We start from the raw sequence: 15,455 nt of genomic DNA, 5'->3' as shown, positions 1-15,455 counted from the left end.
GCATATGAATGTTTGGTAGAAATTTTGGTAATATTTTGCATCGGAAAGGTGATTATGGCCCGAAATTGTATCTCGGCTTCGCCTCGGATCGACAATTGACATCTAGTGCGAAAAAATACCTTCATACATACCTTGGTAGATAAATAACTATTAGCATAAACGACGTGGGAAATGAGCGACGAAGATATCGCGCCTTCAATACTAGTTAGGAAAAATATTATTGCTTTTCTGATCTTTCAAACGTAAGAAGGAAATTCGTGTGAAATGAGAGAAATGTAAACAGGTACATGTAGAATGAATGGAACGAAAAGGATGAACAAAACTAATACAAGCGGTATAAACGTATGTTGATTGTTGAGTATAAATTAGACAAAATAGTAAAATACTAGAAGCTCGTACAGCTCGTACAGCTCGTACAGTAATTCTTCGTTAAGTTTAACCAGTGAATTTTGACGAGTCCACCCATCTAAATTATAAATGTCCAAATTTTCACAGTGAACTTCACCCTGTCAATATTGTACGCACTCTAATCAAGTGATTGTGTAACCAAACACATATAACAAAATGTCGATCAGCTGTACCAGTACCTCTACCGTTTTGAGATCCGCATCCCTTGGTACATGACATTATTTTAGATTCTTTTCATTGTGCATCTGTCAACAGATTTCAAAGTGACATTTTAGTGTATTTTTTACCTAGAATTTGCAAGTTTCAGGCGAGTTTTTGTGTAATATTTACTCTAATTTTTTGTATAATAAATTTCGGAAAACATTACACTCACTCGATGAGCAATAATATAAATATTTTTGGCTTTTAGTCTTAATATTAGTGCTACGGGAATGTTACAAAATTTATATATTTTGAGTCATTAGCTGCACGTAGAAAAGTTTGTATACAGAAATTGTTTTGTCCTATTTGGGGCGATTTTTCTTGGCATCATTTTCGGTTCTTATATTTACACAGCACAAAGATTATATTGTAAGTGTGGCACAACTGAACTTTGTAAACCTCTCATTTCAATCTTATAGTTGATCAGAATTATAGAGAGAGAGAGCACCTGCTTGCCATCATCTGTATCATCAACATCATCATCATCTCCGCTCAATCTTTCTCACTCCACTGCCATGAATTTGTTAAAAAAACACCGAACTTGGCTCACAGATTGACAAAGTTGACTTTTTAAATAATCGTCACTAGGAAACATGTGGAACTAAGAAAAAACAGAGAATCACACGAGTGTTGCTAAGTATTTTGAGGTAAGTGTAACTATTCTGTTTTCTTCCTCGACGTCCTTTCACTATTTTTTTTTTATTGCATGTACCAACGACGCTCTAATTTCTTTCAGAATTCTGAAGAACAACCACTCAAGGTGTTGTAGCTTACATATTTTTCTATTTTCGTTCCGATTCGTTCTGCATTCGTAGACGTTAAACTATATTTGAACTAAGAAGAATTTTGAATAATTGCAATTTGCAACACATCTAAGTACTTCAAACTATGTCAAAAATTTAGACGAAATCGTAGGTGAAGGAGATAGAAAATGTGAAGAAAGTTTCACAAACTTTGTGTAATTTTTTCGTTTTCTTTGAACTACTTTGTGCTCTGTATGGATACGTGAATATCTGCTTGTTTCGATGTCGTGTCTTTTTTAACTTTACATTTGCTTCTATGTGCCCTGAACATTTTAAAGAGTTTATGTAAGTCTGTCTATGAAACATTTATAATTTAAGCAAAAATTTGTTGACACTGTGGTTAAATAAAGTTGTCTCCACTAACTTTCCGTCGTTGGGTTGCACTTTTTGGGTTCTTACTTCAATTTCAAGTTTTAAGTTTTAAATTTGAAATTACAACACTTGAGATTTGATGCGTTTGACATATGTAATGTAAAAGTATGCCGAAATATAAACGAAAATAGTAATTTAAGCGACAAGTGGCGAAAAGTGGTTGTTTAAGTTAAGTTAAACCCATTGTGTGACAAAATCAACCACATTCGCAACATGCACCGTTTTATGCAATTTCATCGCAAAATTCAATACCCTCTCTAGCAACCAAACTAAGAAAATTAAGGTGGTAAAACTGTACAGTGTATTCCGTCTATAGGTGTGCGCCGCCGATAAAATAATTTTATCTAAAGCTGAGACCGCAGGCTATCAATAGCAGCATTAGCAACACATTGATATGAAAAAATCCTACCAGAAGGGTGTAGAAGTGGCCAAAGTTTGCCGGGGGTAGCCTAAAAGTACAATTTCTGAAAATGGAACAGAGAACTTCGATTCAAAAATATTTGTTTTGCTATCGAAATGGTTTGCAAAACTAGTCTGGGATTACCATTTAGAGGCTTCCTCAGTTGCTTCGTAAGGGAGATATCAATCTTTCAATATGGTGAAATTTTGACTTTCAGCTGCTGTTGCTCTATGAAGAAAATGTCGAGAGCAATAATTTTTACACTGTAAGCCTTCGAATTTGTCACTCTATCAATTCCTCAGTCTTAAGTCCTCCTTGTTTCGATAAAAAATTGAAAATGTTGAAAACTCTAAGATTTTCATTTTGAAGGACTAGACTTTGAGGAGCGTTAAAAAGGAGTACATTTTAGAAGAATTCTGTTGAAGAATTTTTTGCTCAAAATGAAAGTTGTATTGATTCAAAATAGAAAAACACAAATGAGAAACTCGGGTCATGGCTCATTCACTACATTTGATAAAGAAATTGTTTTTTTTAGATGCAGGTGCAAGACCGATTAAAAGCACCTAGGTTTCTATTATTCCTACTTTATAGTATAACAAAATGACCAAATAATCAGTGAAAAAACAAACAAACAACAAAAATGAACAATATGGGCCTTGAGAGAATGCTCATACTTTACGAAATGGATGAATGACAAAAGCATCAATATGTTTTGGAAGCTTTTTGCATAAAGATAAAAAGGAAAAATAACAAAGCCTGTGGAACAGCTATTTATATATACACAAAAACATTACTATATGGATTTCCCTTTTTCTATTACAGTTGGTGGTTTGGCTGGTTCGCAGTATATATAACGAAAATGGTTTTACGGTTTTACGCATAAATTTTGTCGGTTTTGTGTTTACATTTTTCACCTATATATAATTCTACCATTTCCATATCGGTTGCGAAAAAAAGCATTTCAAAACGTTGTTCATTAAATGATAGTTTATGTACGGACGTATTATTTGTGATTTCTTTATTGGGAGGGATAAAAATGTGGATTCAACGATAATATAGAAAAAAGTCAAAGCAATAAAGAATGAAAATGGAAATGTTTATTGGCACGAATAAATTGTTTATATAAATACGACGTAAATTCCGAATGATTTTAGAATTTTCGACTTGCTCGATCTATTTTCAATCCGAAATCTATTACCTTCAGGTATGAGTGATGCACATGCACTCTAACTAATGAGGTCCTTTATAGCAAAACGGAACGAAATAAACCACACCAACAGATTCGATAATTGTGTTGATAATATACGTGTGTGTGGAGGTGAACTGCATGCACAGTTAGTGCATATACATTATTTCAACGGAGAGCAAATGCTACAAATATCTTTTCTATTCAGAAATTGGAAGCCAAAAATGCGAATTTTCAATTAAATTACAATTGAATAGCGGGCTAGGGAACCTGCTGAAAGCATATGTTATGTTATGAAGACTCTGTTTGATGCCATATTGTATAGCAGACCAAATGTTGAATGTAATAAATTTGCTCCGCTTAGCAAAAATTTATTGCAATGACATAATATTGTCTTTGTATGAATGGATAAGCTGGTAAAACAGCTGTAGCATATTTCGATATTAACTGTAAGTGACGGAAAGAAGGATAACTTGGATATCAGTGAAAATGAGTCAATATTGTCATACCGGCCGACTTATTCGGTTCACACAGCTCCATAATGTGCTCACAATCTCTTTCTAAAAAGGTTAGGACAGTTAAAAAGTTCTATTTTGACATCTCAAAAAGGTATGTTAGTAACTGCGACTTTCTGAATTTATAACGGATTTTCGTCCTCGTTCACAATTAAATTTTGAAGTGAATAACCCAAATTTCCCGTCCGTATTAACCGAACCAAAAAATTCGGTTCGAAGACTACCGAAGGTAAATTCTAAACGTGAATTGCCCAATTCGAAGATTTTAATCTCGGTAAACATTAGCTCTGTCAACTTAATCTCAAGCTCTAAGTTCACAGTCGAATAAATTTAAACTCATTTTGTGTTTTATGAAGAAAAAAAAATCATTTCAAGAGAATATCATTCTCGTTCTTATACATACCGAAGATAGATCGAACGAGACATCTAATCTGTATACCTAATCAACCCGTTCCCCTGTATTATTCATCGTTCGATAATTTCTTCCTCAATATAATAACAAAATAACAACTTCACTTCTCTGTAACAACCGTCATAAGTAATAATTATCTTATAATTTTTGCTCCAATTGTTCATATCAAAAGAAAACTTTCTCACGTTAATAATTACTTTCTAATAAACAAACGGTGACAAGTCATTGCGAATACCCCGAGACCTCATTCTACCAGAAATTGTAACCACTGAAGACACTTCATAAATTTGAGATACAGATTTTAATTAAAAATTTATCATACGTATCCATCTGAGTACGAACAAGAACTGATACTGTTAAAGATAGGCGACTAAAACATCGTTTTATATTTATATAGACGTCCAACACATATAAAATACCCTTCGACATAGCATCCATCCCCCGCAGTGATGACACAAATATTTACCTAACATTTTAATTACTTTAGAAAGTTAATTCTGCTTAGCGATTATATATTAAGTATTTATATTTGTGTGAAAGACGACGATGAAAGTAGCTTTTAGTAAAGAAAGTTATAAGAAAATGTAATGTCGTGAAAAATATTTTTTTCTTAATTATATCCTTGACGTTCATCTTATTTTTAACAAGTTTTGTTATAGTATATTGTGTATACATAGCTATGCGGAATACTGATGGACTAACCGTCATCGTATTGTATAATTTGGCGGTCCGAAAAAAATCTTTCTACGGAAGAGACAAGAGAGAATATTAAAGGGGTAAACCGAAAACTTTTGGCTCGAGATTTTAATCTTTTGGGTAATTTTGACAAACAAAAGGAAAAACCGTTTTTCCTTCTTCTTCCAAGTTTTTTTTTTCGCTGTGTCTCAGTTGGAAATTTATTTAATTACAGTTCAAACCGCTACTCGTGTTCCAAGTGCGAATTATTATATATTTCTGAAACTGACGACATAATTATTAGACGATACTTTTATCAGTTGATTAATTAACTCGGTTGAGAGAGCAATCGAATGTTTACCAATTTATCGGGGACGTTACAACAACAGAGTGATGGGAATGGAAGGAGAATACATTTTTGTTGTTTGCGAGTTTGTTTCGTTTTCGAATTAATTAAAAAATATTTATTTTTAGAAGGGGAACCGGGAAAGAAACGGAATTTCGTTTTAACTACCCACTAATAAATGAACACCTTTTTAAGTGAACGAGTCGTTTTTTTGAGTCGTGTTACACAAGAACATTAACTTCACAAATTTGATGGACATTTTTGTACTCAAATTCATTACTGTCACCTACCAACAGTATGACCGTTCTACGCCACAATGAGACTTCAATGTTTGAAGAGATAAACGAGATAAACACATACAAAAAAAATGTGGGATTAAAGTGTACGTCGAGAACAATGGTGAATCCTATTACGGGAGGATAAATCATTTACAATTTATTTGTTCAAGATGCTGATGATGCCAATGTATACATATTTTTATATATATACATTACAGCCTAAGTGATCTTAATCGCTGTTATGCGTTCAAAAAGAAAATCTTTTGAGTATGTAAAAGTATCCAAAACTACTTATCAAACGGGACAAAGAAATTCTGCACTGAAACAAAATGGGATTTGTAAAAATCGTTACAAAAGAAATCTAAATCGAAAAGTATTTTATCCTTATGGTGATTCTGCTGACACACCATTTCAACAGCCATAGATTTTTATTCATTTGCATGTCGTGTACAACATATCTTATGAAATAAACGACAACTTATAACCGCTACCAATAGCAAAACAATTCCATTCGCTACATAACGGACGCTATAAATTCCTACTCAACTTGATTTGTTGAATATTAGAATGCAGGGCGTAGATTCTCATGTTTTTCTTAACTTTAATCGTAACTTGACAGCTATTATGTGATTTTATACATGTAACTGTCAAGCTACGAATTCTTAAAGCAACGAACAACATGTGAATCGGAGCTCAGAGACCAGTTGTAGGTTAACAGCAATCAAAGTTTCGAAAGATTACGATACTTTCAGCTGATATTAACTGCTAACAGGGGTGAAATATCACTGCAAAAACAGCTGTCAAAATTTGACAGACGTCCACTGTATTCTAAATACTACTCACTTCGGCAATACTAGACCTAATTCCAAACGTTTCTGATTCAAATAAACCTAACTGGTCTTCTCGATTCAAAATCAGCATTTTTAGCATACTTCACTACATATCGCCGCGCCGCTACTTTTCGGTTAGCGCACTTCACCAACCTTTTTTACTCCAAAGCGATAAGACAATTTTGAATTCTTTCCAAGCTCTATGATAAAAGTCATCGATAAGGACAAAGACGATCCATTTTATTGTTTGAATAAAAATTGCTCTCAAATTTCGTATAATCTGAAACAAATTCAATTTTTAGGTTCACTTAATGTGAAAGTTTATGATGCTTGCGTGTGTGGGTGGTCGTATATGGATGGTATGTAGTGTACATATCTGAACGACTATCATTCACCATTTGTAAATTCCCGACATATTATTCCAACTAAACATTAAACTTTATGTCACATCAATGATATCGCTTAGCTCTTTATACAAGAAAATTGAATGTCGAAAACCATTTTTTACGAACAGAAAGAAGAAGAAGAAAAAAAAATGAGGAGAAAAAATTGATAATGACAAAAAATGTTGTCAAATTTCAAATATGTAGCTAGACAAATGGTTTGAATTGGGAAAAAAAACTTCCCAACAGCATAGTGATGCTTTTATAATAAGAAAATCGGAAAAACGATGAAGGATAGTTTCTCCGACCAGAGAAAATTAATTTTATTTGCGGGAAATGAACTACGACAGATTTTATTATCTTTTTGTCGACATTATGTTATGGAGACATATTGAATCACTCAAAGGAAATGAATTATTATTGGAGGTAATAAATGTATACGGTGATGCCTTTTGTGGTCATGTCAAGTGTAATATATGTCGCTCGATCGGAACGAATATCATCAATAAAAAGCTTGGCAACGAAGAAGTAAATTCCATCCGTTCTCCAGATTCTATTCATTACACACAAACGTGAATAAATGTGAACAAAAAACTGCGGAATTAATCTTATTGTCATCTGCTATGATATCAATATTGAAGTGATAGATTTTGTAATTAACACTAAGAGTTATGAATAAACGAAGTAACATATTTAATGATTCTCTCCAAAAGGCTCTATTAAAGAAATTTACAAACAAAATTCTTAACTAAATTCGACATTTTCAAATGATAAATAATTTAACTTTCTTAATTAGTCAGGAACATTTATGAGGCAGCACTGTATGTGCAAAGCCAAGAAATGAAATGAGGGGTTAATTGTATAATGAAAATAGGCATTTGGAACGGAAAAAACCCGATTAAAAACGATAAATTCATCCAGCAGCTAAATAGTTTAGGAATAAATTCGAATAAATTTTTGATGGCATCCAATATTTTACCTTCCTTTTTGAATGGGGCTAATTAACTTAAAGTATGGGAAAGTCAGGTTCACATTATTGGAAAATTCGGTCGAAATTTAGCCTTTCCCTATATTATACTCACAGTGTGAGTCTCACACGGCAATTTTCAGTAAGTTAATCGAACAGGGAATTTACAAAGACGAGAATATATAACAATTCTGTTTGATGTGTGATGTTAATAAGAATATTGCATTGGTTTTTGTATGCAAAAACTGATAACCTAAAACAATTACTAGCATGCACAACTAAGGATTCACATCTGCCGTTTGGATTGTCAGAATACACGCCATCATGAGTACAGCAACAGATTCAATTATGTACACATGAATAAAAATTGAAATCAGATTCAATGGTTTGAGAACCTGACATGATAGAATCTCATTCATTATCGAACATAACCTGATCTGATTTCTGTTAATCGGTAGTTTGATCTCGAGATTCCAGGCGACATAATTATTTAAACGTGGTGCTGCTGTTTTTATCGTAGGCTAGGTATCCGACCTAATATGATCGCCCACGCCCAATAAATTGCGAAACCACTCAACTAATTTAGTTAGTTCGGCTATAGCCTCCTTCAACGGCTTCAATCAAGAATTTGCATGAATTTTTATTATAAAATGCAAAAAAAAAAGACTGCCCACTTAGGCGCAGTAAGTAAAAAGAACGATCTTTTCTAAAACAAATATTACAAAAAATTGATCCTTTTTTTGAAATCATTCGTTCGTTTTTAACAGTAGGAAAATTAACACTTGCGGAAACGTGAATACCGACACAACTGATTTGTTGTGGTTTGATATTGTTTAACAAATGCAAATCAAGCAATAAGTTTGACGAAATTTTTAAATTATAAATAATATTTAAAAAGAAACCCATGTAAAATGATCACAAATTTACTTCGATAAAATAAAAGAATTGTTTTCGAATCACAAAAAAAAATCTAGATTATATATGTGTTAGTGTTTCGTCACAGATCATACATTCTCACTTTAAAAAAATCAAAAAATTAAAATCTAGATTTACAATTGTTAAACGAAATTTGTGTGTAAACGATTTCAAACGACAACAACTACCAAGTCAGAAAATATGTCGGTATCAACTTTTCTTCGAGTGTAACTCAAATGAAAGTATTTACGTGCTCAACACTCTGCAGTTTTATTCGTTCCACATCGTTTTCTACTGTTTCATCGATGGAAACTTAAAGACCACCCTGTCGTACGTGTGGAATGGAAGGTAAGAAAAGAGAAAACTGTCATTCTTACATGACATAATACATGTGGAACGAATGGCTTGACAAAAACAAACAAACCCCACGAAAAAGTAGATCTTAGTTTGAGCTGAGTTTACGTTATACTTGAAACATTGAATGATTACGACATAATACATTTGTCACTTGCACAAAACGATTGCATTTGTTAACATTGAAGTTATCAGATTAAACTACTTTAATCTACATAACATTTACCCTGCAAGTCAACAGATATTTCATTGTTTTCGTGCATGAACAAGGTAGCATGATCTAATGCAATATTCGATACTTCGACGATAAGTCGACTGTTTTTATCTAACTAGCACACTAAACAATTCCAAACATTTTGTAATTTAATAATTACAATTTATCAGTGGAAATGTGGAGCATTCAATTCGTCAATTCTTCGAGGAATAACTAATGACATTATAACTGATGCGACAATCACTAAATAAATATGGTTTAACATTCAAAGAATATGATATTTTTAGCCTAAATGAGCTCTTGAGCAATGTTACGTTAAACGATAACGAAAAACGGTGCCCATCATCAACAAAATAATATTATATTACTTACTTAGTGAAACTATATATATCGCATCCACACACGCCCAATATACCCGATTATGATTATAAAAACAATATAGTAAGACGTGTGTATGTAGCCAAAACGTATATTTTACAATTCATATTTATTCCATTCGAAATCGTTTAGCTGGAGAGTTCGGTGTTGTAAATATAAACAATTCGTTTTAAGTGAACCAAGAAGATTAAAAAGTTTTTTTTTCCTTCTATATTGTTGATCATCGTTCTTTTTGCATTATTTTTATCAAGCGAAATAAAAAAAAAATCTCAGAAAGCCTTCTTCGAAGTACGAATTACTTCGCCGAAGAGAAAAGACGCGACAGTACCGTTCAGTTAGTCGAGGTGTTCAGAACGTTTCTAATTTACATAAATCAGAATAAATTCAACAAAATTTTGTAGTTTAAAATGAAACATTTAATGTATTGTGGTATGCTGATCGTGCAGTATTTGGTTCTTTTCGTTGATGTCAACATTGCTGATGGCGTTCCAACGACCAACAATGTTATCGCCAGACAATGTATGCAAGACGGTGGATATGTACGTTTAATGTTTAAACAAAATTAAATACTCGAAACATTCCAAACATTATTTCGAATCATTCATCAAATTTCAATTTAATGGAGTTCATGCATTTTGAAGCTTTGCATCAGTTTAATTAAATCATGGTTTTCGAAATGCAATTGCACGCATATTGTTCGATCAAATTTATGTCAGCAACTGTTAAAATATCCGGATAGGTATAATATATATAAATGCTGGGGGTAATTAGAAAAACGAAATCCAATCTACTAAATTATTGAAATTTTTGTTTATATTCGATTGAATCAAGATCAACTGAATTGTGTGGTGTGCGTTTCAGGATTGTCATTAGCAATAACGGAAATTGATTAACAATATTGTTTCATTTAATGGATTAAATCAAGTCAGAGTGAAAACTGGTTGTTACCGAGCAAAAGGTCCAGCAGGAGTTTTAAGAAATTTTCAACATGTAAAGGGTTACTACCTGAACGAATTCAATCAAGAGCTATATTCAATCGGATGAAGTGTTTTGCCTCGCTTTAACATACATTCAACGAACGAAGGGAACAGAATATTACTGTCTCGCTGGGACATTTTTTGTTGAGGCTTGTGGGAAGTTTGTATTTCAAGCCGAACTGTACAAAATAATAGGATAGAACGTGTTAAATGGATGGAAGGTAGAAAAAATGTCTTTCAGGTGTACATAATTTTATCTAGCACAATTATCTTGCAATAGAATACAGCGGCCTGGTAAAAACAAAGTTCTGCAAGGAAAAGATAATACTTCAACTAGTACCCAGTCTACGAGTCAAAATATACTATTCGCATGTGGTGCACCACATGTGCATCATTTATCCTTTTTTCAATGAGAAATTGAATTGCTTAATGCAGAAATGGGGCATGTCACATTAGTGAATTATAAGAAAAATGAAAATTCGTTGATTTAGCTATATTTCATATTAAAACAAAGAACGTCGTGAGTCTATTGGACATGGAGCTATATAAGGTTCATTTTTCATATAATTCACTATTGTGGCATGCATTTGACAATTCAAACATAAAATGAGTTTCCTTTTATAATTGTTGTTATCCACCATCATTTCATTCTTCAGCAATACAAGTGGTGTTACACCACCACCACCATAAAGAGGGAAAACTGCAATGATTTTATTACGTAACGATGGCATGGTATTTTAAATATAATGATAAGCAATCTATATATCTATTAGCAAAACAATTCAACGGAATTGTGAAAATATGCAAAACAATCTTACCCTTCTATCCACGAGCACAGTTTTAACCTTCACAGTTCGTCGATCATGCCACGAACATGTTAGCTAATTTTTTTTGTACATCTCTTACACATAAGTAATTATTCTAATGGTGCATTTTGAGATATTGTAGCCTGATGATACGTTCAAAATATATCTACATTTGAGGAAGCTTAACGTAACCGGTTTATTGTTTATGTTTCACCAGCGACCAGCGTTTAAACAACAATTCTTCTTTCATGATATCAATATCTAAATAAATAACAGAATTTTTTTTTCTGCTGAATTCTTTAGCACAAAACTGAGAAAGTAAATAGCGACACATTTTTACGGTTTTTTCTTTCTCTTTCTCTTCTCTTTCTTACAAACAACAAAGTGTCAAAATTCATGGGACTGCTGCTCCAACCGGTGTCTATCATTTTCCTATAAATGTGTTAAAGGACCACCGACATCCGCTTACCAACCGTATGCACCATCCATCATAGAAGATCCAACACTTATTTCTGTTGATACACTTGACGATCTAGTCAATAGATTTGGAAGTGATGATGAAAAAACCCTTGCAAAGCCAACAACTACATCACCGGTATCAAGCACTTCAACTTCAACATCTTCGAGTACCATTCACACCGATGCTCAATGTATTGGAATTGGATATGAGGTATGTGAGCAGTCTCTTTTGTTAAATTGTTACAGTTACAGAAGTTTTAAACAGTGTGTATACCATCACGGTGACGAGGTATTTATATATATTAAAACCTTTTCACCTCTGTCTCTAGTTTATCTACTTTATGTATTTTATGTTACCTGCGCTAATTTGTTGCAATTAAATTCTAATCGAATTGAAAATAAACATTTCCTAAAGTGTGGCGATTCCAGTCAATGTTGTTCAAATGAGTGTCTGCATTACCTGGATGTACATATATGTATTGAGAAACGTACACCGACAACCGCAACAACCACAACCGTTTCTCCTAATGGACAGTGTCTGCTGATTGGACAAAAGGTAAAAATATATTCTTAATTTCCTATTTCTACAAGTAATCGCATTGATGGCCTTCTGTGTTGTATTATTATATTGCTTCACTATCCATGCTATACGATGTGATTGTGTCCACTTTGAGATTTTAGAACCAAGTCGATTCCTTTGTTCATACCTTTCGCATTCATATGACCATTATAATGAAACGATTTCTGTGTTTTATTTAGTGCTATAGTCACGACGAATGCTGTACGAAACGTTGTCATGGATTCCTTCATCAATGCGTTACATAATCAGCTCCATTTAAAATGCACGTGGCAAAAATGTAGAACTGCAACACTTTTTTTATATTTAATAAAAAGAAACTATCGATAACACAAACACATCATTGTCCAACGGAATTTTCATTCTTCTAAATATAAGTAATATAAGACGTCATTGAGATGAGACTTTACAATGGACAATATAATGGAATTGGAAATTAATGGTGAACGTTGAAATTGAGAATTGTTACACAATTCTTTTGTGTGAAATTGTCGGAAATAAATCGGTGGAACGTAGGGCCATATGAAGAAGTTATATATAAGACAAAGTTGAATATTCGTGGGATAAAAAAAAACCTAAGTAACACTGATCTTGTGGTATGCCAAAATTTCGCAGCGCGGCTTCGGACATGTATTCCAGTCGTCACACACCGAATTTTCTTTCATTCATATATCATATAGGGTTATCAATGAAAGAACATTAGATGTCGGTCTACTGGTATGGTACTGGTATAAACCCTACCACTAGTGTTACCAACCTAGATTTTGTATCACACGAATATTGGCGCTTAACGTTGAAATAATTATTTTTATATTCAGGAGGAACAAAAACGTCACATTCTCTCTCACTTTTCTTCCCCACTTTTTCGTTTGAGTTCTGTCACTTTTCGTTCCCAGTTGTGTCACTTATGCGTATTGCTAATACTTCAGTGCGCTGGGTGCACGCTGCAAACAAAATATTCAGTTCACTTTTGTTGTTAGTTTTGTTTGGAATATGACTTTTTGGTCAGCCTGAACATAGAATAGTATTTACACTCGCCAAACCATGAAAACACTGAATATCACGCGTCAAAAGTTATCGGAAACCATACTTTTTTAGTTTCTCTCAGCAGACCTTGCAAACAGGTCTAGAGATGCAGGCGATGTTTTCCTTAATGGTGGAGTTTGTTTATGTTATACGTCAAAGAGAGAAATTTGATACGATCAACTCGTTCGGATTTATATCGCATATTTTCGGTTTCGTTTTTATTCTCATTCTTCTTCTATACAAGTTCAGCCTTGAAAAGTGTGTATTATATTTGGTTTTGTTGTTTGTGTGCATCACAGGATTGAAACCACGAAATTACAGTATTCGTGTGAATTCGTATACCGAGAGAATAATTTTTGCATAAGTATGTATGTTTCGTCGAGACGACGTCGTAATTTCGTGGTTTGAATCAAAGTGATGCAAATAACTATTTCATGCCTGGGGCCATCACCATGAAAATTTGTATCCGTGGCTGTTGTGAACGGTTGATTTTAGGCAATTTCGTGAGTTGTAGACTGAACGGATTGATACACAAATATTGCTAACTAATTTCTACTCAGACCAAAATTGTGTGTTTTTGACCACGGTGGTGGTGAAAACACACCTCTTTGTTCTTAGGATATTATTCACGGTCTACACACAAACCATTATCGAATTTTGAGAAAACAATATTTACCTAAATTCGAGAAAAACAAAAGAAAATTGCGAAAACTCAGGAAAAACACCGCAATAGATTTTTCACTAATAAATTGAATAAAAGAAATTTATGAACGATTTTCGTCAGAACTATAAATAAGCGACATTCACGGAAATGTTAATGATTTTTAAGCTTATCGTCGAATGTACCAGAAAAAGTTTAATGGAAAAACCACGAGGTTTTCACAAAATTTCAATTTATATTTCAGCAAGCCAAGCGTTAGCTGCTGGAGAAGCTACGAATATGTTTTATGAGTTCTCACAAAATTTTTCATGCACTTTTTCTTGCAACTTTTAATGGAACATAACAATGTTATGATAACATAATCATAATGGTAATTTAAAAAAATTCAGTAAAAATGCTTTTTGTGATTGAGTGGAAGCGAAAATTCTTGCTAGGATTTTTTTTGAAAAATAAGTTCACTTTTTTAGATGGTGATTGTGGTTAATTTTGTCAAAAGTTGCCAGTTGAATTGAGAAACAATCGGTATCATTATTTTACCAAAAACCGGACACATTAACCACTATTTCACACGTTCACAAGATAATGGAATGAAATATATTTTTATGTTCAACGTTTCCAAGTTTTTTATTCAAAAACGTGAAGTAAAGTTTTTACTTCACGGATCCAAAACTTTACCTCAAGTTTTTGAATAAAATTCCTTACTTGGGAAAATGGTTACCCTACCCCATGGTGGAAATGGTACTTCTTGTGTGAAATTTGCCGATCGAGGCATAGCCGACATGACCCATTGATAAGTAATGTAATTTTTTCAAAAACTCATAAAATATTGCTGTTCACGAACTATTTATTTAAAATTGTGTGCAAGTATACAGATGTACTTTCAATAAAAAATATCAAACAACTTCTTCTGCTTCACCTTCACATGCAACTTCATGCAAATTGGAATTTATTATCTGTGCTTCAGCCAATTCACAAGGATTGGAATAAACCTTTCCATCGCTTCCACAAGCAATTCTCTGTATACACATGGTTTGAGTGGCCGTTGATAGAATCATCGATAAGATGATTCCAATGATAACAGAAATTATTTTAAAATTCATTTTTTCTTCAAGCTTTTCTTCTTAATTGATTTCAATAAAACGCTTCAACTCCTCAAAGTGAACTAGTGTCTATTCACGATTTGATCACGCTATTTGAGGCAAAGTTTCATTAAATTAGCGAGAGAGTACAAAGTATTTAGATCACGACTGGCACGGTTTATAGAGGTGTGCGCCGCCGAGTTCAGCTGGCGCGCCGACGGCTGGAGGTACTC

General features: G+C 33.3%; 2 protein-coding genes across 2 annotated transcripts in view; one reads left to right on the top strand and one right to left on the bottom strand.

Annotated features, from left to right (window-relative positions):
• LOC119069072 (probable muscarinic acetylcholine receptor gar-1) overlaps nucleotides 1–15,455 on the bottom strand; it is an 83,757-nt gene that overhangs the window by 57,174 nt on the left and 11,128 nt on the right. The gene's annotated exons all lie outside the window — the stretch shown is intronic.
• LOC119069073 lies at nucleotides 9,752–12,873 on the top strand. The gene is made up of 4 exons (XM_037172951.1): nucleotides 9,752–10,176; nucleotides 11,806–12,090; nucleotides 12,295–12,435; nucleotides 12,639–12,873. Exons 1-4 carry the CDS (start codon nucleotides 10,045–10,047, stop codon nucleotides 12,702–12,704), a joined length of 624 nt encoding a protein of 207 aa, XP_037028846.1. The 5' UTR covers nucleotides 9,752–10,044; the 3' UTR covers nucleotides 12,705–12,873.

The sequence above is a fragment of the Bradysia coprophila genome (assembly GCF_014529535.1).
Source record: "Bradysia coprophila strain Holo2 chromosome X unlocalized genomic scaffold, BU_Bcop_v1 contig_26, whole genome shotgun sequence".
Lineage (NCBI taxonomy): Eukaryota > Metazoa > Arthropoda > Insecta > Diptera > Sciaridae > Bradysia > Bradysia coprophila.
Note: the sequence above shows the minus strand (reverse complement) of the source record. Positions and strands in the feature narration are given on the sequence as shown.

Excerpts from the sequence above, each read along its gene's own strand:
- LOC119069073 (XM_037172951.1), top strand. The coding sequence starts at position 10,045 with ATGAAACATTTAATGTATTGTGGTATGCTGATCGTGCAGTATTTGGTT. Across the intron at positions 12,091-12,294 it reads GTATTGGAATTGGATATGAG|TGTGGCGATTCCAGTCAATG; the intron begins GTATGTGAGCAG and ends CATTTCCTAAAG. Across the intron at positions 12,436-12,638 it reads GTCTGCTGATTGGACAAAAG|TGCTATAGTCACGACGAATG; the intron begins GTAAAAATATAT and ends TGTTTTATTTAG.